The 20851-nt window shown below is 46.7% G+C and overlaps 1 protein-coding gene and 1 long non-coding RNA gene across 6 annotated transcripts in view; both read left to right on the forward strand.

Annotated features, from left to right (window-relative positions):
* The first annotated feature begins 601 nt into the window (after window positions 1-601).
* ENTREP3 (endosomal transmembrane epsin interactor 3) overlaps window positions 602-20851 on the forward strand; it is a 42371-nt gene continuing 22121 nt past the window's right edge. Inside the window, exon 1 of one of the 5 annotated variants that reach the window (XM_073552335.1) lies at window positions 602-2195. In XM_073552335.1, the coding sequence (XP_073408436.1) occupies window positions 1977-2195 (219 nt within the window). In that variant the 5' untranslated portion in view covers window positions 602-1976. The remainder of the gene's footprint in view (window positions 2196-20851) is intronic. The other 4 variants (XM_073552337.1, XM_073552336.1, XM_073552340.1 and 1 more) reach the window with 4 other exon arrangements.
* On the forward strand, window positions 2202-20814 carry LOC141055670 (uncharacterized). The gene is made up of 3 exons (XR_012221511.1): window positions 2202-3850; window positions 4280-14179; window positions 14548-20814. It is a non-coding gene; the product is annotated as an uncharacterized lncRNA (long non-coding RNA).

Here is a 20851-nt window from a genome sequence, read left to right on the forward strand (position 1 = left end):
GCTCCTTCCTTGCTCAGCTGCAGGGGAGGAGGTGGTGCTGGCTGCACTTGGCGCAGGAGCTGTTTAGGAATATGAGGCATTAATAAAAGATGAGTTTGACATTCATTTCCTTTGTGCTGCATGAAACCCGAGCAGACGTCCAGGATCCAGATAAAAGGGTTCCATTAGAGTACTGGTCCGCAGGGGGATGGGGGATGGGAGCAGAGCCATAATCTGCTTCTTATTTCTGGATAGCTTTGCATCAGGCCATCTTGAGTCAGTATGCTGAGTAGTGTTAGCTATTCAGACAAGGACTTTTAAATCAGTTTGTATAACACATCTAATCTCCATCATCCAAAATGGGGGATTTCTCTGGTCGCAGCCACATGTGTCAGTTTCCCAGGGAGTCCTGTGTTCTTGTCCTTTCCAGTGTATCTCTTCATTTTCATCTGGTTAGTGGAACTGAAGACAAGTTTGATTTGTACAGCAAGTTAAAGGTTAATGCTTACCGTCCCTTTAAATGTGTGACATCACTGGCCCCCACCCTTTGCAGACTACATTTCCCAGCCTGCCTTGCTGTATGAAGGGAGGGGGTCTGTGCAGTACTGCAGCTTGTCAGAATGCTGATCAGATGCCTGAGGAATATTTCTGCAGCTTTGCTTGGGTTCGAGTTCCCTGTTGGATAATCCGTCTTCTTCCACCTCGGGATACAGCTTACGGACATCCCAGTGTGATGGGTCATGGATTCTGCTGACAGACATCCCAGTGTGATGAGTCTAGGAGTTTGCTTACAGACATCCCGGTGTGATGGGTCGTGGATTCTGCTGACGAACATCCCGGTGTGATACGTCCTAGATTCTGCTGATGGACATCCCGGTTTAATGAATCCTGGGTTCTGTTGATGAACATCCCGATGTGATGGGTACTGGATTCTGCTGACGGACGTCCTGGTGTGATTGGTCCCAGATTTTGCTGGCGGACATCCCAGTGTGATGGGTCCTGGATTCTGATGGCGGACATTCCAGTGTGATTGGTCCCAGATTCTGCTGATGGACATCCCGGTGGGATGGGTCTTGGATTCTGCTGACGGACATCCCGGTGTGGATTGGCGCTCCTACTAAACCTTCTTAACTCTGAGTGATGGCCTCTCCTACTCCAGCACATATGATCTCAGGACCCTAATGGTTGGGCTTCTACCTTTGTGAATGACTGGAACCAGGGGACATGTTACACTTTTGTGGGCGCTTTCATCTACATTAAGTCTTCTGGTCCCTGCTTTTCTAGTTTTCTCCAGAATCCAGAGCGTCTTCACTTTGTGTTCATTCTCTCAATCTCATCCATTCAGTGCATGGCATTTTCCAGATCTCTGCTTTCAGCCATTCATCCTGATGTCCGCTTTCAGCCATGTCTCCACAGTCGTTTCTGAAGTGTCAGTCGTCATTTGGGGGGCATCATTTTAGCAGTATCTGTACAGCTATTCGCCCGGCCCCACCGTCCCATGGTCTCAAATTTGGTTATGTCCTGTCCCCACAAGTGTGAATTTTCCCGGGGTCAGAAGTTTGTGGGCTCTTCCCTGTCATGACTCCAGATTGTCATACGGGACCTTGAATTGGGGGCTATGCTGAGACTGATCTAGTTATGTGGATAACCTTTGCATTCTTTGGTTCTGCTTTGACCTTGCCAGGAGTGTTTGTGTGTGTGTGTGTGTGTGAAGAGCACCCATCCATTCTAGGTTCTTGTTGAGTCGTTTGCATGGCTGTCCGCTGCTGCGTTCTCAGATGAATGAGCCTAAAATTCTTTCTAAATCCTCTAAATATTTAATACTCTGTGGAATGACTATCCTGAAATGCATGCTGAACATTAGAGGTTAATCAATCTTCTCCGGTGAGGATTTTGTTCTGCAGATAGATGCACTGACTAGGCACCTCTTTGGTGAAGCTCCTGTTATGGTAGGGGGGTCTCCTGATGAGCGCTGACATTTGGAGCCCTGTGTAGTGATGCCCTCCCCAACAGATTCCAGTTTTTCTCTTACTGGACGGACATCCCGCAGCCTTTCCCAGCTGAGGCTACACCGGGCTTGGACACATGTGCTGCTATCGCTGGGCTTTGTGCAGGTGATTCTGGGAGTCCTTATAGTCACCTTCAGTCTGGTCACAGCGTCCATCACTACAAATGCCAAAATCAAACATTCATGTCCGTCTTGGGCTGGATTCTCTGTAAGTTGTGGTTATATTTCTTATGTGTTTCTCAGGTGGGCAAATATCATCTTTCTGCCTTCCTCCAAGCATTGCTTAGGATTAATCAACTTTGGGATCTATGAATAATCGGGTGTGCACAGTCCTGACCAAACAATGTGGACCATGAACACAAGTGTTAGGACCAGGAATGGAAGATGAGTGTGGAAGGCAGGTCCGAGCTCCGGTTGGGTAAGAAGAGCATAGAAGTGGACGGATGTTTCTTGCGTATGAAAGATGAAGAATCTGGTGTCACTCACACCTGTATGTGGGGAGTGTATTAGTAGTAGAGAGGAGGCCAGGTGTCGCTCATACCTGTGTGTGGGGAGTGTATTAGTAGTAGAGAGAAGGCCAGGTGTCGCTCATACCTGTGTGTGGGGAGTGTATTAGTAGTAGAGAGGAGGCCAGGTGTCGCTCATACCTGTATGTGGGGAGTGTATTAGTAGTAGAGAGAAGGCCAGGTGTCGCTCATACCTGTGTGTGGGGAGTGTATTAGTAGTAGAGAGAAGGCCAGGTGTCGCTCATACCTGTATGTGGGGAGTGTATTAGTAGTAGAGAGAAGGCCAGGTGTCGCTCATACCTGTATGTGAGGAATGTATTAGTAGTAGAGAGAAGGCCAGGTGTCGCTCATACCTGTATGTGAGGAATGTATTAGTAGTAGAGAGGAGGCCAGGTGTCGCTCATACCTGTATGTGGGGAATGTATCCGTAGTAGAGAGGAGGCCAGGTGTCGCTCATACCTGTATGTGGGGAGTGTATTAGTAGTAGAGAGAAGGCCAGGTGTCGCTGATACCTGTATGTGAGGAATGTATTAGTAGTAGAGAGAAGGCCACGTGTCGCTCATACCTGTGTGTGGGGAATGTATTAGTGGTATTGAGAAGGCCACGTGTCGCTCATACCTGTATGTGGGGAGTGTATTAGTAGTAGAGAGGAGGCCAGGTGTCGCTCATACCTGTGTGTGGGGAATGTATTAGTAGTAGAGAGAAGGCCAGGTGTTGCTCATACCTGTATGTGGGGAATGTATTAGTAGTAGAGAGAAGGCCAGGTGTCGCTCACACCTGTATGTGTATGGGGGGATGTATTAGGAGTAGAAAAAAGGCCAGGTGTTGCTCATACCTGTATGTGGGGAATGTATTAGTAGTAGAGAGAAAGCCAGGTGTTGCTCATACCTGTGTGTGGGGAATGTATTAGTAGTAGAGAGGAGGCCAGGTGTCGCTCATACCTGTGTGTGGGGAATGTATTAGTAGTAGAGGGAAGGCCAGGTGTTGCTCATACCTGTGTGTGGGGAATGTATTAGTAGTAGAGAGAAGGCCAGTTGTCGCTCACACCTGTATGTGTATGGGGGGATGTATTAGGAGTAGAAAAAAGGCCAGGTGTTGCTCATACCTGTGTGTGGGGAATGTATTAGTAGTAGAGAGGAGGCCAGGTGTCGCTCATACCTGTATGTGGGCAGTGTATTAGTAGTAGAGAGAAGGCCAGGTGTCGCTCATACCTGTATGTGGGGAGTGTATTAGTGGTAGAGAGAAGGCCAGGTGTCGCTCATACCTGTATGTGGGGAGTGTATTAGTGGTAGAGAGAAGGCCAGGTGTCGCTCATACCTGTATGTGGGGAGTGTATTAGTGGTAGAGAGAAGGCCAGGTGTCGCTCATACCTGTATGTGGGGAGTGTATTAGTAGTAGAGAGGAGGCCAGGTGTCGCTCATGCCTGTATGTGGGGAGTGTATTAGTAGTAGAGAGGAGGCCAGGTGTCGCTCATACCTGTGTGTGGGGAGTGTATTAGTAGTAGAGAGAAGGCCAGGTGTTGCTCATACCTGTATGTGGGGAGTGTATTAGTAGTAGAGAGAAGGCCAGGTGTCGCTCATACCTGTGTGTGGGTAATGTATTAGTAGTAGAGAGAAGGCCAGTTGTCGCTCACACCTGTATGTGTATGGGGGGATGTATTAGGAGTAGAAAAAAGGCCAGGTGTTGCTCATACCTGTGTGTGGGGAATGTATTAGTAGTAGAGAGGAGGCCAGGTGTCGCTCATACCTGTATGTGGGCAGTGTATTAGTAGTAGAGAGAAGGCCAGGTGTCGCTCATACCTGTATGTGGGGAGTGTATTAGTGGTAGAGAGAAGGCCAGGTGTCGCTCATACCTGTATGTGGGGAGTGTATTAGTGGTAGAGAGAAGGCCAGGTGTCGCTCATACCTGTATGTGGGGAGTGTATTAGTGGTAGAGAGAAGGCCAGGTGTCGCTCATACCTGTATGTGGGGAGTGTATTAGTAGTAGAGAGGAGGCCAGGTGTCGCTCATACCTGTATGTGGGGAGTGTATTAGTAGTAGAGAGAAGGCCAGGTGTTGCTCATACCTGTATGTGGGGAGTGTATTAGTAGTAGAGAGGCCAGGTGTCGCTCATACCTGTATATGGGTAGTGTATTAGTAGTAGAGAGAAGGCCAGGTGTCGCTCATACCTGTATGTGGGGAATGTATTAGTAGTATAGAGGAGGCCAGGTGTCGCTCATACCTGTGTGTGGGGAATGTATTAGTAGTAGAGGGAAGGCCAGGTGTTGGTCATACCTGTGTGTGGGGAGTGTATTAGTAGTAGAGAGAAGGCCAGGTGTCGCTCATACCTGTATGTGGGGAGTGTATTAGTAGTAGAGAGTAGGCCAGGTGTCACTTATACCTGTATGTGAGGAATGTAATAGTAGTAGAGAGAAGGCCAGGTGTCGCTCATACCTGTATGTGAGGAATGTATTAGTAGTAGAGAGAAGGCCAGGTGTCGCTCATACCTATGTGTGGGGAATGTATTAGTGGTAGAGAGAAGGCCCCGTGTCGCTCATACCTGTATGTGGGGAGTGTATTAGTAGTAGAGTAGGGAGTAAATAAACTAGAGAAGTGGGCAGCAACTAACACAATGGTTTTTAACAGGGAGAAATGCAAAGTACTACATCTGGGCAATAAAAAATGAAAAAAGCATATATAGAATGGGAGGAATAGGGCTAAGTGACAGCACATGTGAAAAAGACTTGGGTATACTAATAGATCACAGACTGAATATGAGTCAACAGTGTGATGCAGCAGCAAAAAAGGCAAATGCAATTCTAGGATGTATTAACAGAAGCATACAGTCTAGGTCACGTGAAGTCATTATTTCCTTCTACTCCTCTTTGGTCAGACCTCATCTGGAATATTGTGTCCAGTTTTGGGTACCAAATTTTAAAAAAGACATCAACAAACTGGAGCAAGTTCAGAAAAGAGCGACCAGAATGGTGACCGGTCTGCAAACCCTGTCTTATGAGGAAAGGTTGCAGGATTTGGGAATGTTTAGTTTGCAAAAGAGAAGACTGAGAGGAGACTTAATAGCTGTCTACAAATATCTAAAGGGCTGTCACATTGTAGAAGGATCAACTTTATTCTCATTTGCACAAGGAAAGACTAGAAGCAATGGGATGAAACTGAATGGGAGGAGACACAGATTAGATATTAGAAAAAACTTTTTGACAGTTAGAGTGATCAATGAGTGGAATAGGCTGCCACGAGAAGTGGTGAGTTCTCCTTCAATGGAAGTCTTCAAACAGAGGCTGGACAGACATCTGACTGGGATGATTTAGCGAATCCTGCTTTGAGCAGGGGGTTGGACCAGATGGCCCAGGAGGTCCCTTCCAACTCTACGATTCTATGATTCTAGAGAGAAGGCCAGGTGTCGCTCATACCTGTATGTGAGGAATGTGTTAGTGGTAGAGAGAAAGCCAGGTGTCGCTCATACCTGTATGTGGGGAGTGTATTAGTAGTAGAGAGAAGGCCACGTGTCGCTCATACCTGTGTGTGGGGAATGTATTAGTGGTAGAGAGGAGGCCAGGTGTCGCTCATACCTGTGTGTGGGGAGTGTATTAGTAGTAGAGAGGAGGCCAGGTGTCGCTCATACCTGTATGTGGGGAGTGTATTAGTAGTAGAAAGGAGGCCAGGTGTCGCTCATACCGTGTGGGCAATGTATTAGTAGTAGAGAGAAGTCCAGGTGTTGCTCATACCTGTGTGTGGGGAATGTATTAGTAGTAGAGAGAAGGCCAGGTGTCGCTCATACCTGTATGTGGGGAGTGTATTAATAGTAGAGAGAAGGCCAGGTGTCGCTCATACCTTTATGTGTGGAGTGTATTAGTAGTATAGAGAAAGCCAGTTGTCGCTCATACCTGTATGTGGGGAGTGTATTAGTGGTAGAGAGAAGGCCAGGTGTCGCTCATACCTGTATGTGGGGAGTGTATTAGTAGTAGAGAGAAGGCCAGGTGTCGCTGATACCTGTATGTGGGGAATGTATTAGTAGTAGAGAGAAGGCCAGGTGTCGCTCATACCTGTATGTGGGGAGTGTATTAGTAGAGAGGCCAGGTGTCGCTGATACCTGTATGTGGGGAGTGTATTAGTAGTAAAGAGAAGGCCAGGTGTCGCTCATACCTGTATGTGGGGAGTGTATTAGTAGAGAGGCCAGGTGTCGCTCATACCTGTATGTGGGGAGTGTATTAGTAGTAGAGAGAAGGCCAGGTGTCGCTCATACCTGTATGTGGGGAATGTATTAGTAGTAGAGAGAAGGCCAGGTGTCGCTCATACCTGTATGTGGGGAATGTATTAGTAGAGAGAAGGCAAGGTGTCGCTCATACCTGTATGTGGGGAATGTATTAGTAGTAGAGAGAAGGTCAGGTGTCGCTCATACCTGTATGTGGGGAGTGTATTAGTAGAGAGAAGGCCAGGTGTCGCTCATACCTGTATGTGGGGAGTGTATTAGTAGTAGAGAGAAGGCCAGGGGTCGCTCATACCTGTATGTGGGGAATGTATTAGTAGAGAGAAGGCCAGGCGTCGCTCATACCTGTATGTGGGGAATGTATTAGTAGTAGAGAGAAGGCCAGGTGTCGCTCATACCTGTATGTGGGGAGTGTATTAGTAGTAGAGAGAAGGCCAGGTGTCGCTCATACCTGTATGTGGGGAGTGTATTAGTAGTAGAGAGAAGGCCAGGTGTCGCTCATACCTGTATGTGGGGAATGTATTAGTAGTAGAGAGGCCAGCTGTCGCTCATACCTGTGTGTGGGGAGTGTATTAGTAGTAGAGAGAAGACCAGCTGTCGCTCATACCTGTATGTGGGGAATGTATTAGTAGTAGAGAGAAGGCCAGGTGTCGCTCATACCTGTATGTGGGGAGTGTATTAGTATTAGTAGAGAGAAGGCCAGGTGTCGCTCATACCTGTATGTGGGGAGTGTATTAGTAGTAGAGAGAAGGCCAGTTGTCGCTGATACCTGTATGTGGGGAGTGTATTAGTAGTAGAGAGAAGGCCAGGTGTCGCTCATACCTGTGTGTGGGGAATGTATTAGTAGAGAGAAGGCAAGGTGTCGCTCATACCTGTATGTGGGGAGTGTATTAGTAGTAGAGAGAAGGCCAGGTGTCGCTCATACCTGTATGTGGGGAGTGTATTAGTAGTAGAGAGAAGGCCAGGTGTCGCTCATACCTGTATGTGAGGAGTGTATTCGTAGTAGAGAGAAGGCCAGGTGTCGCTCATACCTGTATGTGGGGAGTGTATTAGTAGTAGAGAGAAGGCCAGGTGTCGCTCATACCTGTATGTGGGGAGTGTATTAGTAGTAGAGAGAAGGCCAGGTGTCGCTCATACCTGTATGTGGGGAGTGTATTAGTAGTAGAGAGAAGGCCAGGTGTCGCTCATACCTGTATGTGGGGAGTGTATTAGTAGTAGAGAGAAGGCCAGGTGTCGCTCATACCTGTATGTGAGGAGTGTATTCGTAGTAGAGAGAAGGCCAGGTGTCGCTCATACCTGTATGTGGGGAGTGTATTAGTAGTAGAGATGAGGCCAGGTGTCGCTGATACCTGTATGTGGGGAGTGTATTAGTGGTAGAGAGAAGGCCAGGTGTCGCTCATACCTGTGTGTGGGGAATGTATTAGTGGTATTGAGAAGGCCACGTGTCGCTCATACCAGTATGTGGGGAATGTATTAGTAATAGAGAGAAGGCCACGTGTCGCTCATACCTGTATGTGGGGAATGTATTAGTAATAGAGAGAAGGCCACGTGTCGCTCATACCTGTATGTGGGGAATGTATTAGTAGTAGAGAGAAAGCCAGGTGTCGCTCATACCTGTATGTGGGGAGTGTATTAGTAGTAGAGAGGAGGCCAGGTGTCGCTCATACCTGTATGTGGGGAATGTATTAGTAGTAGAGAGAAGGCCAGGTGTCGCTCATATCTGTATGTGGGGAGTGTATTAGTAGTAGAGAGGAGGCCAGGTGTCGCTCATACCTGTATGTGGGGAATGTATTAGTAGAGAGAAGGCCAGGTGTCGCTCATACCTGTATGTGGGGAGTGTATTAGTAGTAGAGAGGAGGCCAGGTGTCGCTCATACCTGTATGTGGGCAATGTATTAGTAGTAGAGAGAAAGCCAGGTGTTGCTCACACCTGTGTGTGGGGAATGTATTAGTAGTAGAGAGAAGGCCAGGTGTCGCTCACACCTGTATGTGTATTGGGGGATGTATTAGGAGTAGAAAAAAGGCCTGGTGTCGCTCATACCTGTATGTGGGGAGTGTATTAGTAGTAGAGAGAAGGCCAGGTGTCGCTCATATCTGTATGTGGGGAGTGTATTAGTAGTAGAGAGAAGGCCAGGTGTCGCTCATACCTGTATGTGGGGAATGTATTAGTAGTAGAGAGGAGACCAGGTGTCGCTCATACCTGTGTGGGGAATGTATTAGTAGTAGAGAGAAGGCCAGCTGTCGCTCATACCTGTGTGTGGGGAGTGTATTAGTAGTAGAGAGAAGACTAGCTGTCGCTCATACCTGTATGTGGGGAGTGTATTAGTAGTAGAGAGAAGGCCAGGTGTCGCTGATACCTGTATGTGGGGAATGTATTAGTAGTAGAGAGAAGGCCAGGTGTCGCTCATACCTGTATGTGGGGAGTGTATTAGTATTAGTAGAGAGGCCAGGTGTCGCTCATACCTGTATGTGGGGAGTGTATTAGTAGTAGAGAGAAGACCAGGTGTCGCTCATACCTGTATGTGGGGAGTGTATTAGTAGTAGAGAGAAGACCAGCTGTCGCTCATACCTGTATGTGGGGAATGTATTAGTAGTAGAGAGAAGGCCAGGTGTCGCTCATACCTGTATGTGAGGAGTGTATTAGTAGTAGAGAGAAGGCCAGGTGTCGCTCATACCTGTATGTAGGGAGTGTATTAGTAGTAGAGAAAGCCAGGTGTCGCTCATACCTGTGTGTGGGGAGTGTATTAGTAGTAGAGAGAAGGCCAGGTGTCGCTCATACCTGTATGTGGGGAGTGTATTAGTAGTAGAGAGAAGGCCAGGTGTCGCTCATACCTGTATGTGGAGAATGTATTAGTAGTAGAGAGAAGGCCAGGTGTCGCTCATATCTGTATGTGGGGAGTGTATTAGTAGTAGAGAGAAGGCCAGTTGTCACTCATACCTGTATGTGAGGAGTGTATTCGTAGTAGAGAGAAGGCCAGGTGTCGCTCATACCTGTATGTGGGGAGTGTATTAGTAGTAGAGAGAAGGCCAGGTGTCGCTCATACCTGTATGTGAGGAGTGTATTCGTAGTAGAGAGAAGGCCAGGTGTCGCTCATACCTGTATGTGGGGAGTGTATTAGTAGTAGAGAGAAGGCCAGGTGTCGCTCATACCTGTATGTGGGGAGTGTATTAGTAGTAGAGAGAAGGCCAGGTGTCGCTCATACCTGTATGTGGGGAGTGTATTAGTAGTAAAGAGAAGGCCAGGTGTCGCTCATACCTGTATGTGGGGAGTGTATTAGTAGTAGAGAGACGGCCAGGTGTCGCTCATACCTGTATGTGGGGAGTGTATTAGTAGTAGAGAGAAGGCCAGTTGTCGCTGATACCTGTATGTGAGGAGTGTATTAGTAGTAGAGAGAAGGCCAGTTGTCGCTGATAGTAGTAGAGATAAGGTCAGGTGTCGCTCATACCTGTATGTGGGGAGTGTATTAGTAGTAGAGAGAAGGCCAGGTGTCGCTCATACCTGTATGTGGGGAATGTATTAGTAGTAGAGAGAAGGCCAGGTGTCGCTCATATCTGTATGTGGGGAGTGTATTAGTAGTAGAGAGGAGGCCAGGTGTCGCTCATACCTGTATGTGGGGAATGTATTAGTAGAGAGAAGGCAAGGTGTCGCTCATACCTGTATGTGGGGAGTGTATTAGTAGTAGAGAGAAGGCCAGATGTCGCTCATACCTGTATGTGGGGAGTGTATTAGTAGTAGAGAGGAGGCCAGGTGTCGCTCATACCTGTATGTGGGGAATGTATTAGTAGTAGAGAGAAGGCAAGGTGTCGCTCATACCTGTATGTGGGGAGTGTATTAGTGGTAGAGAGAAGGCCAGGTGTCGCTCATACCTGTATGTGGGGAGTGTATTAGTAGTAGAGAGAAGGCCAGGTGTCGCTCATACCTGTATGTGGGGAGTGTATTAGTAGTAGAGAGAAGGCCAGGTGTCGCTCATACCTGTATGTGGGGAATGTATTAGTAGTAGAGAGGAGGCCAGGTGTCGCTCATACCTGTATGTGGGGAATGTATTAGTAGTAGAGAGAAGGCCAGGTGTTGCTCATACCTGTATGTGGGGAGCGTATTAGTAGTAGAGAGAAGGCCAGGTGTCGCTCATACCTGTATGTGGGGAGTGTATTAGTAGTAGAGAGAAGGCCAGGTGTCGCTCATACCTGTATGTGGGCAGTGTATTAGTAGTAGAGAGAAGGCCAGGTGTCGCTCATACCTGTATGTGGGGAGTGTATTAGTAGTAGAGAGAAGGCCAGGTGTCGCTCATACCTGTATGTTGGGAATGTTTTAGTAGAGAGAAGGCAAGGTGTCGCTCATACCTGTATGTGGGGAATGTATTAGTAGTAGAGAGAAGGCCAGGTGTCGCTCATACCTGTATGTGGGGAGTGTATTAGTAGTAGAGAGAAGGCCAGGTGTCGCTCATACCTGTATGTGGGGAGTGTATTAGTAGTAGAGAGAAGGCCAGGTGTCGCTCATACCTGTATGTTGGGAATGTTTTAGTAGAGAGAAGGCAAGGTGTCGCTCATACCTGTATGTGGGGAATGTATTAGTAGTAGAGAGAAGGCCAGGTGTCGCTCATACCTGTATGTGGGGAGTGTATTAGTAGTAGAGAGAAGGCCAGGTGTCGCTCATACCTGTATGTGGGGAGTGTATTAGTAGTAGAGAGAAGGCAAGGTGTCGCTCATACCTGTATGTGGGGAGTGTATTAGTAGTAGAGAGAAGGCCAGGTGTCGCTCATACCTGTATGTGGGGAGTGTATTAGTAGTAGAGAGAAGGTCAGGTGTCGCTCATACCTGTATGTGGGGAATGTATTAGTAGTATAGAGGAGGCCAGGTGTCGCTCATACCTGTATGTGCGGAGTGTATTAGTAGTATAGAGGAGGCCAGGTGTCGCTCATACCTGTATGTGGGGAGTGTATTAGTAGTAGAGAGAAGGCCAGGTGTCGCTCATACCTGTATGTGGGGAATGTTTTAGTAGAGAGAAGGCAAGGTGTCGCTCATACCTGTATGTGGGGAATGTATTAGTAGTAGAGAGAAGGCCAGGTGTTGCTCATACCTGTATGTGGGGAGTGTATTAGTAGTAGAGAGAAGGCCAGGTGTCGCTCATACCTGTATGTGGGGAATGTTTTAGTAGAGAGAAGGCCAGGTGTCGCTCATACCTGTATGTGGGGAGTGTATTAGTAGTAGAGAGAAGGCCAGGTGTCGCTCATACCTGTATGTGGGGAGTGTATTAGTAGTATAGAGGAGGCCAGGTGTCGCTCATACCTGTATGTAGGGAATGTTTTAGTAGAGAGAAGGCAAGGTGTCGCTCATACCTGTATGTGGGGAATGTATTAGTAGTAGAGAGGAGGCCAGGTGTCGCTCATACCTGTATGTGGGGAGTGTATTAGTAGTATAGAGGAGGCCAGGTGTCGCTCATACCTGTATGTGGGGAGTGTATTAGTAGTAGAGAGAAGGCCAGGTGTCGCTCATACCTGTATGTGGGGAATGTTTTAGTAGAGAGAAGGCAAGGTGTCGCTCATACCTGTATGTGGGGAATGTATTAGTAGTAGAGAGAAGGCCAGGTGTTGCTCATACCTGTATGTGGGGAGTGTATTAGTAGTAGAGAGAAGGCCAGGTGTCGCTCATACCTGTATGTGGGGAATGTTTTAGTAGAGAGAAGGCAAGGTGTCGCTCATACCTGTATGTGGGGAGTGTATTAGTAGTATAGAGGAGGCCAGGTGTCGCTCATACCTGTATGTGGGGAGTGTATTAGTAGTAGAGAGAAGGCCAGGTGTCGCTCATACCTGTATGTGGGGAGTGTATTAGTAGTAGAGAGAAGGCCAGGTGTCGCTCATACCTGTATGTGGGGAGTGTATTAGTGGTAGAGAGAAGGCCAGGTGTCGCTCATACCTGTATGTGGGGAGTGTATTAGTAGTAGAGAGAAGGCCAGGTGTCGCTCATACCTGTATGTGGGGAGTGTATTAGTAGTAGAGAGAAGGCCAGGTGTCGCTCATACCTGTATGTGGGGAGTGTATTAGTAGTAGAGAGAAGGCCAGGTGTCGCTCATACCTGTATGTGGGGAGTGTATTAGTAGTAGAGAGAAGGCAAGGTGTCGCTCATACCTGTATGTGGGGAGTGTATTAGTAGTAGAGAGAAGGCCAGGTGTCGCTCATACCTGTATGTGGGGAGTGCATTAGTAGTAGAGAGGAGGCCAGGTGTCGCTCATACCTGTATGTGGGGAGTGTATTAGTAGTAGAGAGAAGGCCAGGTGTCGCTCATACCTGTATGTGGGGAATGTATTAGTAGTAGAGAGAAGGCCAGGTGTTGCTCATACCTGTATGTGGGGAGTGTATTAGTAGTAGAGAGAAGGCCAGGTGTCGCTCATACCTGTATGTGGGGAGTGTATTAGTAGTAGAGAGGAGGCCAGGTGTCGCTCATACCTGTATGTGGGGAGTGTATTAGTAGTAGAGAGAAGGCCAGGTGTCGCTCATACCTGTATGTGGGGAATGTATTAGTAGTAGAGAGAAGGCCAGGTGTCGCTCATACCTGTATGTGGGGAGTGTATTAGTAGTATAGAGGAGGCCAGGTGTCGCTCATACCTGTATGTGGGGAATGTTTTAGTAGAGAGAAGGCAAGGTGTCGCTCATACCTGTATGTGGGGAATGTATTAGTAGTAGAGAGGAGGCCAGGTGTCGCTCATACCTGTATGTGGGGAGTGTATTAGTAGTATAGAGGAGGCCAGGTGTCGCTCATACCTGTATGTGGGGAGTGTATTAGTAGTAGAGAGAAGGCCAGGTGTCGCTCATACCTGTATGTGGGGAATGTTTTAGTAGAGAGAAGGCAAGGTGTCGCTCATACCTGTATGTGGGGAATGTATTAGTAGTAGAGAGAAGGCCAGGTGTTGCTCATACCTGTATGTGGGGAGTGTATTAGTAGTAGAGAGAAGGCCAGGTGTCGCTCATACCTGTATGTGGGGAGTGTATTAGTAGTAGAGAGAAGGCCAGGTGTCGCTCATACCTGTATGTGGGGAGTGTATTAGTGGTAGAGAGAAGGCCAGGTGTCGCTCATACCTGTATGTGGGGAGTGTATTAGTAGTAGAGAGAAGGCCAGGTGTCGCTCATACCTGTATGTGGGGAGTGTATTAGTAGTAGAGAGAAGGCCAGGTGTCGCTCATACCTGTATGTGGGGAGTGTATTAGTAGTAGAGAGAAGGCCAGGTGTCGCTCATACCTGTATGTGGGGAATGTTTTAGTAGAGAGAAGGCAAGGTGTCGCTCATACCTGTATGTGGGGAATGTATTAGTAGTAGAGAGAAGGCCAGGTGTTGCTCATACCTGTATGTGGGGAGTGTATTAGTAGTAGAGAGAAGGCCAGGTGTCGCTCATACCTGTATGTGGGGAGTGTATTAGTAGTAGAGAGAAGGCCAGGTGTCGCTCATACCTGTATGTGGGGAGTGTATTAGTGGTAGAGAGAAGGCCAGGTGTCGCTCATACCTGTATGTGGGGAGTGTATTAGTAGTAGAGAGAAGGCCAGGTGTCGCTCATACCTGTATGTGGGGAGTGTATTAGTAGTAGAGAGAAGGCCAGGTGTCGCTCATACCTGTATGTGGGGAGTGTATTAGTAGTAGAGAGAAGGCCAGGTGTCGCTCATACCTGTATGTGGGGAATGTTTTAGTAGAGAGAAGGCAAGGTGTCGCTCATACCTGTATGTGGGGAATGTATTAGTAGTAGAGAGAAGGCCAGGTGTTGCTCATACCTGTATGTGGGGAGTGTATTAGTAGTAGAGAGAAGGCCAGGTGTCGCTCATACCTGTATGTGGGGAGTGTATTAGTAGTAGAGAGAAGGCCAGGTGTCGCTCATACCTGTATGTGGGGAGTGTATTAGTGGTAGAGAGAAGGCCAGGTGTCGCTCATACCTGTATGTGGGGAGTGTATTAGTAGTAGAGAGAAGGCCAGGTGTCGCTCATACCTGTATGTGGGGAGTGTATTAGTAGTAGAGAGAAGGCCAGGTGTCGCTCATACCTGTATGTGGGGAGTGTATTAGTAGTAGAGAGAAGGCCAGGTGTCGCTCATACCTGTATGTGGGGAGTGTATTAGTAGTAGAGAGAAGGCAAGGTGTCGCTCATACCTGTATGTGGGGAGTGTATTAGTAGTAGAGAGAAGGCCAGGTGTCGCTCATACCTGTATGTGGGGAGTGTATTAGTAGTAGAGAGGAGGCCAGGTGTCGCTCATACCTGTATGTGGGGAGTGTATTAGTAGTAGAGAGAAGGCCAGGTGTCGCTCATACCTGTATGTGGGGAATGTATTAGTAGTAGAGAGAAGGCCAGGTGTTGCTCATACCTGTATGTGGGGAATGTACAAGTGCTTCTCAATAATTGAATATCATCAAAAAGTTAATTTATTTCAGTTCTTCAATACAAGAAGTGAAACTCATTATATAGTATAGAGTCATTACAAACAGAGACATCCATTTCAAGTGTTTATTTCTGTTTCTGTTTATGTTGATGATTATGGATTACAGCCAATGAAAACCCAAAAGTCATTATCTCAGTAAATTAGAATAATAAACTCCTGCAAAGGATTTCTAAGCCTTTAAAAAGGTCCCTTGGTCTGTTTCAGTAGGCTCCACAATCATGGGGGAAGACTGCTGACTTGCCAGATGTCCAGAAGGCAGTCACTGACACACTCCACAAGGAGGGTAAGCTACAAAAAAGTCTTTGCTAAAGAAGCTGGCTGTTCTCAGAGTGCTGTATCCAAGCATATTAATGGCAAGTTGAGTGGAAGGAAAAAGTGGTAGAAAAATGGGAACAAACAACCGGGATAACTGCAACCTTGAAAGAATTAAGAAAGGCCATTCACACATTTGGGGGAGATTCACAAGGAGTGGACTGCTGCTGAAGTCTTTTCTTCAAGAGCCATTACTCACAGACGTATCCAGGACATGGGCTACAAGTGTCGCATTCCTTGTGTCAGCCACTCATGACCAATAGATAATGCCAGAAGCGTCTTACCTGGGCAAAGGAGAAAAAGAACTGGACTGTTGCTCAGTGATCCAAGGTGGTGTTTTCAGATAAAAGTAAGTTTTGCATTTCATTTGGAAATCAAGGTCCCAGAGTCTGGAGGAAGAGTGGAGAGGCCACAATCCAAGCTGCTGGAGGTCTAGTGTGAAGTTTCCACAATCAGTGATGGGTTGGGGAGCCATGTCATCTGCTGGTATAGGTCCACTGTGTTTTATCAAGGCCAAAGTCAGTGCAGCCATCTGTCAGGAAATTTTAGAGCACTTCATGCTTCCCTCTGCCGATAAGCTTTTTGGAGATGGAAATTTCATCCTCCAGCAGGACTTGGCACCTGTCCACACTGCCAAAAGTACCAATACCTGGTTTGCGAACAGTATCACTGTGCTTGATTGGCCAGCAAACTCGCCTGACCTTAACCCCATAGAGAATCTATGGGGTATTGTCAAGCGGAAGATGAGACACCAGACCCAACAATGCAGACGAGCTGAAGGCTTCTATCAAAGCAGACTGAGCTTCCATAACACCTCAGCAGTGCCACAGGCTGATCGCCTCCATGACAAGCCGCATTGATGCAGTAATTGATGGAAAAGGAGCCCTGACCAAGTATTGAGCGCATTTACTTTACATAAATTTCAGTAGGCCAACATTTTGGATTTTAAGTCATTTTTCAAGCTGGTGTTATAAAGTATTCTAATTTACTGAGATAATGACTTTTGGGTTTTCATTGGCTGTAAGTCATAATCATCAACATTAACAGAAATAAACACTTTAAATAGATCACTCTGTAATGACGCTATATAATGAGCTTCACTTTTTGTACTGAAGAACTGAAATCAATTAACTTTTTGATATTCTAATTTTGTAAGAAGCACCTGTTTTAGTAGTAGAGAGAAGGCCACGTGTCTCTCATACCTGTATGTGTATGGGGGGATGTATTAGTAGTAGAGAGGAGGCCAGGTGTTGCTCACATCTGTATCTTTATAGGGGGATGTACTAGGGATAGAGAGAAGACCAGGTGTGACTCATACCTGGTATGTGTATGGGGGATGTATTAGTAGTAGAGCGAAGACCAGGTGTCGCTCATACCTGTATGTGTATGGGGGGATGTACTAAGAGTAGAAAGAAGGTCGGGTGTTGTTCAAGTGCTGAAAAGGGCCTCAGCGGCCCGCGTCAGCACGGCCCTCGTTCGTTCATGCTAGCACACGTGGCTGCGGCCCTTGTCGGAGCCGGCAAGCAGGAGAGCATGCGCACACTTGGGCCTGTGCAGAAGCTTATCCTGGACTTCCTCTTCATGTTCAGTTTGTCCTAAGGCAGAGACAGTGACACCAGCGCTGATTGGTGCCGGGCATCACGTGTCTCAACCCCACATCACAGCCATTGTGGGAACGGTGTCAGCAGTACCATTTACCCTGTCTTGTATATATATACTGCACAGTACCACTTCCCTTGTCCTGTATATATACACACTGCACAGTACCACTTCTCTTGTCCTGTATATACACACTGCAAAGTACCATATACCCTTGTCATGTATACATACATTGCACAGTACCCCTTCTGTCCTGCATATACTGTATACACTCTACAGCACCTCTTCTGTCTTGTGTATATATACAGTTGTGCTCAAAAGTTTACATGCCTGGCAGAATTTTTGCATTCTTGGCCTTTTTTCAGAGAATATGAATGATAACGCCAAACCTTTTTCTTCATTCATGGTTAGTGGTTGGGGGAAGCCATTTATTTGTCTCACTACTGTGTTTTCTCTTTGTAAATCATAATGACAACCCAAAACATCCACATACCCCATTTCTTAATATCGTGTATTGCTCCCTCTAACATCAATGACAGCTTGAAGTCATTTGTGGTAGTTGTGGATGAGGTTCTTTATTTTCTCAGATGGCAAAGCTGCCCACTCTTCTGGGCAAAATGCCTCCAGTTCCTGTTATTTGCTGATAACGTGCCGCATTCATCTTTCCTTCAACTTTGACAAAGTTTCCTGTGCCTTTGTAGCTCACACATCCCCAAAACATCAGTGATCCACCTCCGTGCTTTACAGTAGGAATAGTGTTTCTTTCATCATAGACCTTGTTGACCTCTCTCCAAATGTAACGTTCATGTTTGTGGCCAAAAATGGTCTCCTCACTCCAAATTACCTTGTTCCAGAATTTTTGAGGCTTGTCTCTGTCAGGAAAATGAGATATTTCCTAATATCCTAAGTACCACACAGAGCTCCTGCTTCCCCACCGCCATTTGGTTTGTGTGCTGTAACACTGGGCTTCACATGCAGCCACACAGCATCGATTCCCCTCCCCGTTGCAGCCTCAGCCCTCCCCTCTCTGCCTTTGTGAAATTCTATCCACTACCCCCCCCCCCCTTTAGCAGATGATCACTTTTATTGCAGCTGGCCAGTTAAGTGTGTTTATTTTTTCCGCCACCATTTCCTTTGTCTATTCCAGGTCGAATTTAATAACACAATAATCCCAGAGACAGGAAAAATATATTTCCAGAATCAGGGGATTTTGGGCTACGTGCGGCAGCGTTTTGCAGCCGATGCGGCCATCAGAGACCGGGAAAACAGTTTCTGCGGCCCAGTAACACGCAGGCATTTCATATTTAGTCTCAAAAGAATTGTCACATCGCAGGGAAAAAGGTAATGCCCCTGTCATTACTCTGTGAACCCCCCAGCCAAAGATATGGAAAAATAGGAGTTTTAATAACTTTTCAAAAGGAGCGTACGTCCTTGAACACAGCCCACCAAGTGAGGTCAGCAAGGAAGGAGTCCCTTGGTTTTGGGACAAACTATAAAACAGGAACAACCTTTTTGAGAGGTGTTCAGACCTCGGGACGACAACTACCATCTATGCTGTTTAGTGAATCTTTTCTTTGGTAATTCCCCTCCCCTTTATCAACACGTCATATCTGAGACTGAGAGTAAGTTTCTTATTTGAATCCCTTTTATTTGTAACTGTCTGTATATACTGTATTTTGTCTCCTTTGTAATATCTTTTGTATTTATGTAAACACTTCCTATATTTTCTGGAGTAAACTTATAAATTTTCTAAATTTACTATCTTCGTTCTTCTTGCTCTATGATCGAACCGACACATACTCTGCGCCAAATCATGTACCTGTCGGTTGGTTCCTGACCCGATATAGGCTTTAGTATCAAACTAGGAACTGGTGGCAGCATAGCATCCTGGTGGTATTGGGGAACCCTGGCAGTGATGGATCCGGGGTTTATATGTATATTCCCTGCCTGGGGCTGGTGATATACATACCGTCCTCACTGCAGAGTGCCCAATAACCAGTACGCGACAAGGCAGCCTTTCTGGCGACTACTTATCATAGGTGTAGTTCCCTTACTTCCCTGAGGGTAATGGGGCGCCAGAGAGCTGAAAGTTCCTAATTGGAGCTGAAGGTGGAAACAAAAGTTTTGGTTTGTATATCTCATGACGTCAGGATGTAATTTCGTGACAAATTGGTTATATATTCCTAAATCCGTGACAGTCTTTGTGCTGTTTGTGTATTGTAGGCGCGATACTTTGTGGCATCTGCACAGTAATGGCTTTCTTCTGGCGACTCGACCATGAGGTCCATTTTTCTTCAGGTGCCTCCATATTTTGTCTCTTGAAACAGCCACTCTGCTAGTTTTCAGAGAGTCCAGTATTTCAGCTGATGTTATTTGTGGGTTTTTCTTTGCATCCCGAATAGTTTTCCTGGCAGTTGTGGGCAAAATTTTTGTTGGTCTACCTAACCGTGTTTTTGTTTTTACAGAGCTGATGATTTTCCATTTGTTAATCACAGTTTGAACGCTGCTGACTGGCATTATCAATTCCTTGGATATCTTTTTGAATCCCTTTCCTGTTTTATACAGTTCAACTACCTTTTCCCGTAGATCATTTGACAATTCTTTTGCTTTCCCCATGACTCACAATCCAGAAACTTCAGTGGCTGGATGAAAGATGCAAGAGTTTGTTTGGATCCCAGAAACTCACTCAGCTTTTATGCACTCACACTGATTACAAGCAAACAGGTCACAGGTGAGGATGTTACCTTTAGTAGCCAGTCAAACCCATTTGTGTCAACTTCTGTGCATGTTATCAGGCCAAAATCACCAGGGTATGTGAACTTTTGATCAGGGTCATTTGGATGTTTTGGGTTGTCATTATGATTCAAAAATAGAAAACACAGTAGTTTGACAATAAATGGCTTCACCCAACCACTGACCATGAGTGGAGAAAAAGTTTTCGTGTTATCATTCATATTATCTGAAAAAAGGCCAAGAAAGCAAAAATTCTGCAGGGGTATGTAAACTTTTGAGCACAACTGTACACTGCATAATACCACTCCTGTGTGTATACATTGCACAGTACCACTTCTCCTGTCCTGTATATATACACTCACTGGCCACTTTATTAGGTACACCATGCTAGTAACGGGTTGGACCCCCTTTTGCCTTCAGAACTGCCTCAATTCTTCGTGGCAGAGATTCAACAAGGTGCTGGAAGCATTCCTCAGAGATTTTGGACCATATTGACATGATGGCATCACACAGTTGGCGCAGATTTGTCGGCTGCACATCCCTGATGCGAATCTCCCGTTCCACCACATCCCAAAGATGCTCTATTGGATTGAGATCTGGTGACTGAGGAGGCAATTTGAGTACAGTGAACTCATTGTCATGTTCAAGAAACCAATCTGAGATGATTCGAGCTTTATGACATGGCGCATTATCCTGCTGAAAGTAGCCATCAGATGCCTGTTCTTAGCTGAGAGGAGTGGTACCCAGTGTGGTCTTCTGCTGCTGTAGCCCATCTGCCTCAAAGTTCGACGCACTGTGCGTTCAGAGATGCTCTTCTGCCTACCTTGGTTGTAACGGGTGGCAATTTGAGTCACTGTTGCCTTTCTATCAGCTCGAACCAGTATGCCCATTCTCCTCTGACCTCTGGCATCAACAAGGCATTTCCGGCCACAGAACTGCCGCTCACTGGATTTTTTTTCTTTTTCGGACCATTCTCTGTAAACCCTAGAGATGGTTGTGCGTGAAAATCCCAGTAGATCAGCAGTTTCTGAAATACTCAGACCAGCCCTTCTGGCACCAACAATCTTGCCACGTTCAAAGGCACTCAAATCACCT

The sequence above is a fragment of the Dendrobates tinctorius genome, unplaced genomic scaffold (assembly GCF_039654945.1).
Source record: "Dendrobates tinctorius isolate UK_male_01 unplaced genomic scaffold, ASM3965494v1 ptg000189l, whole genome shotgun sequence".
In the NCBI taxonomy this organism is placed as follows: Eukaryota; Metazoa; Chordata; class Amphibia; order Anura; family Dendrobatidae; genus Dendrobates; species Dendrobates tinctorius.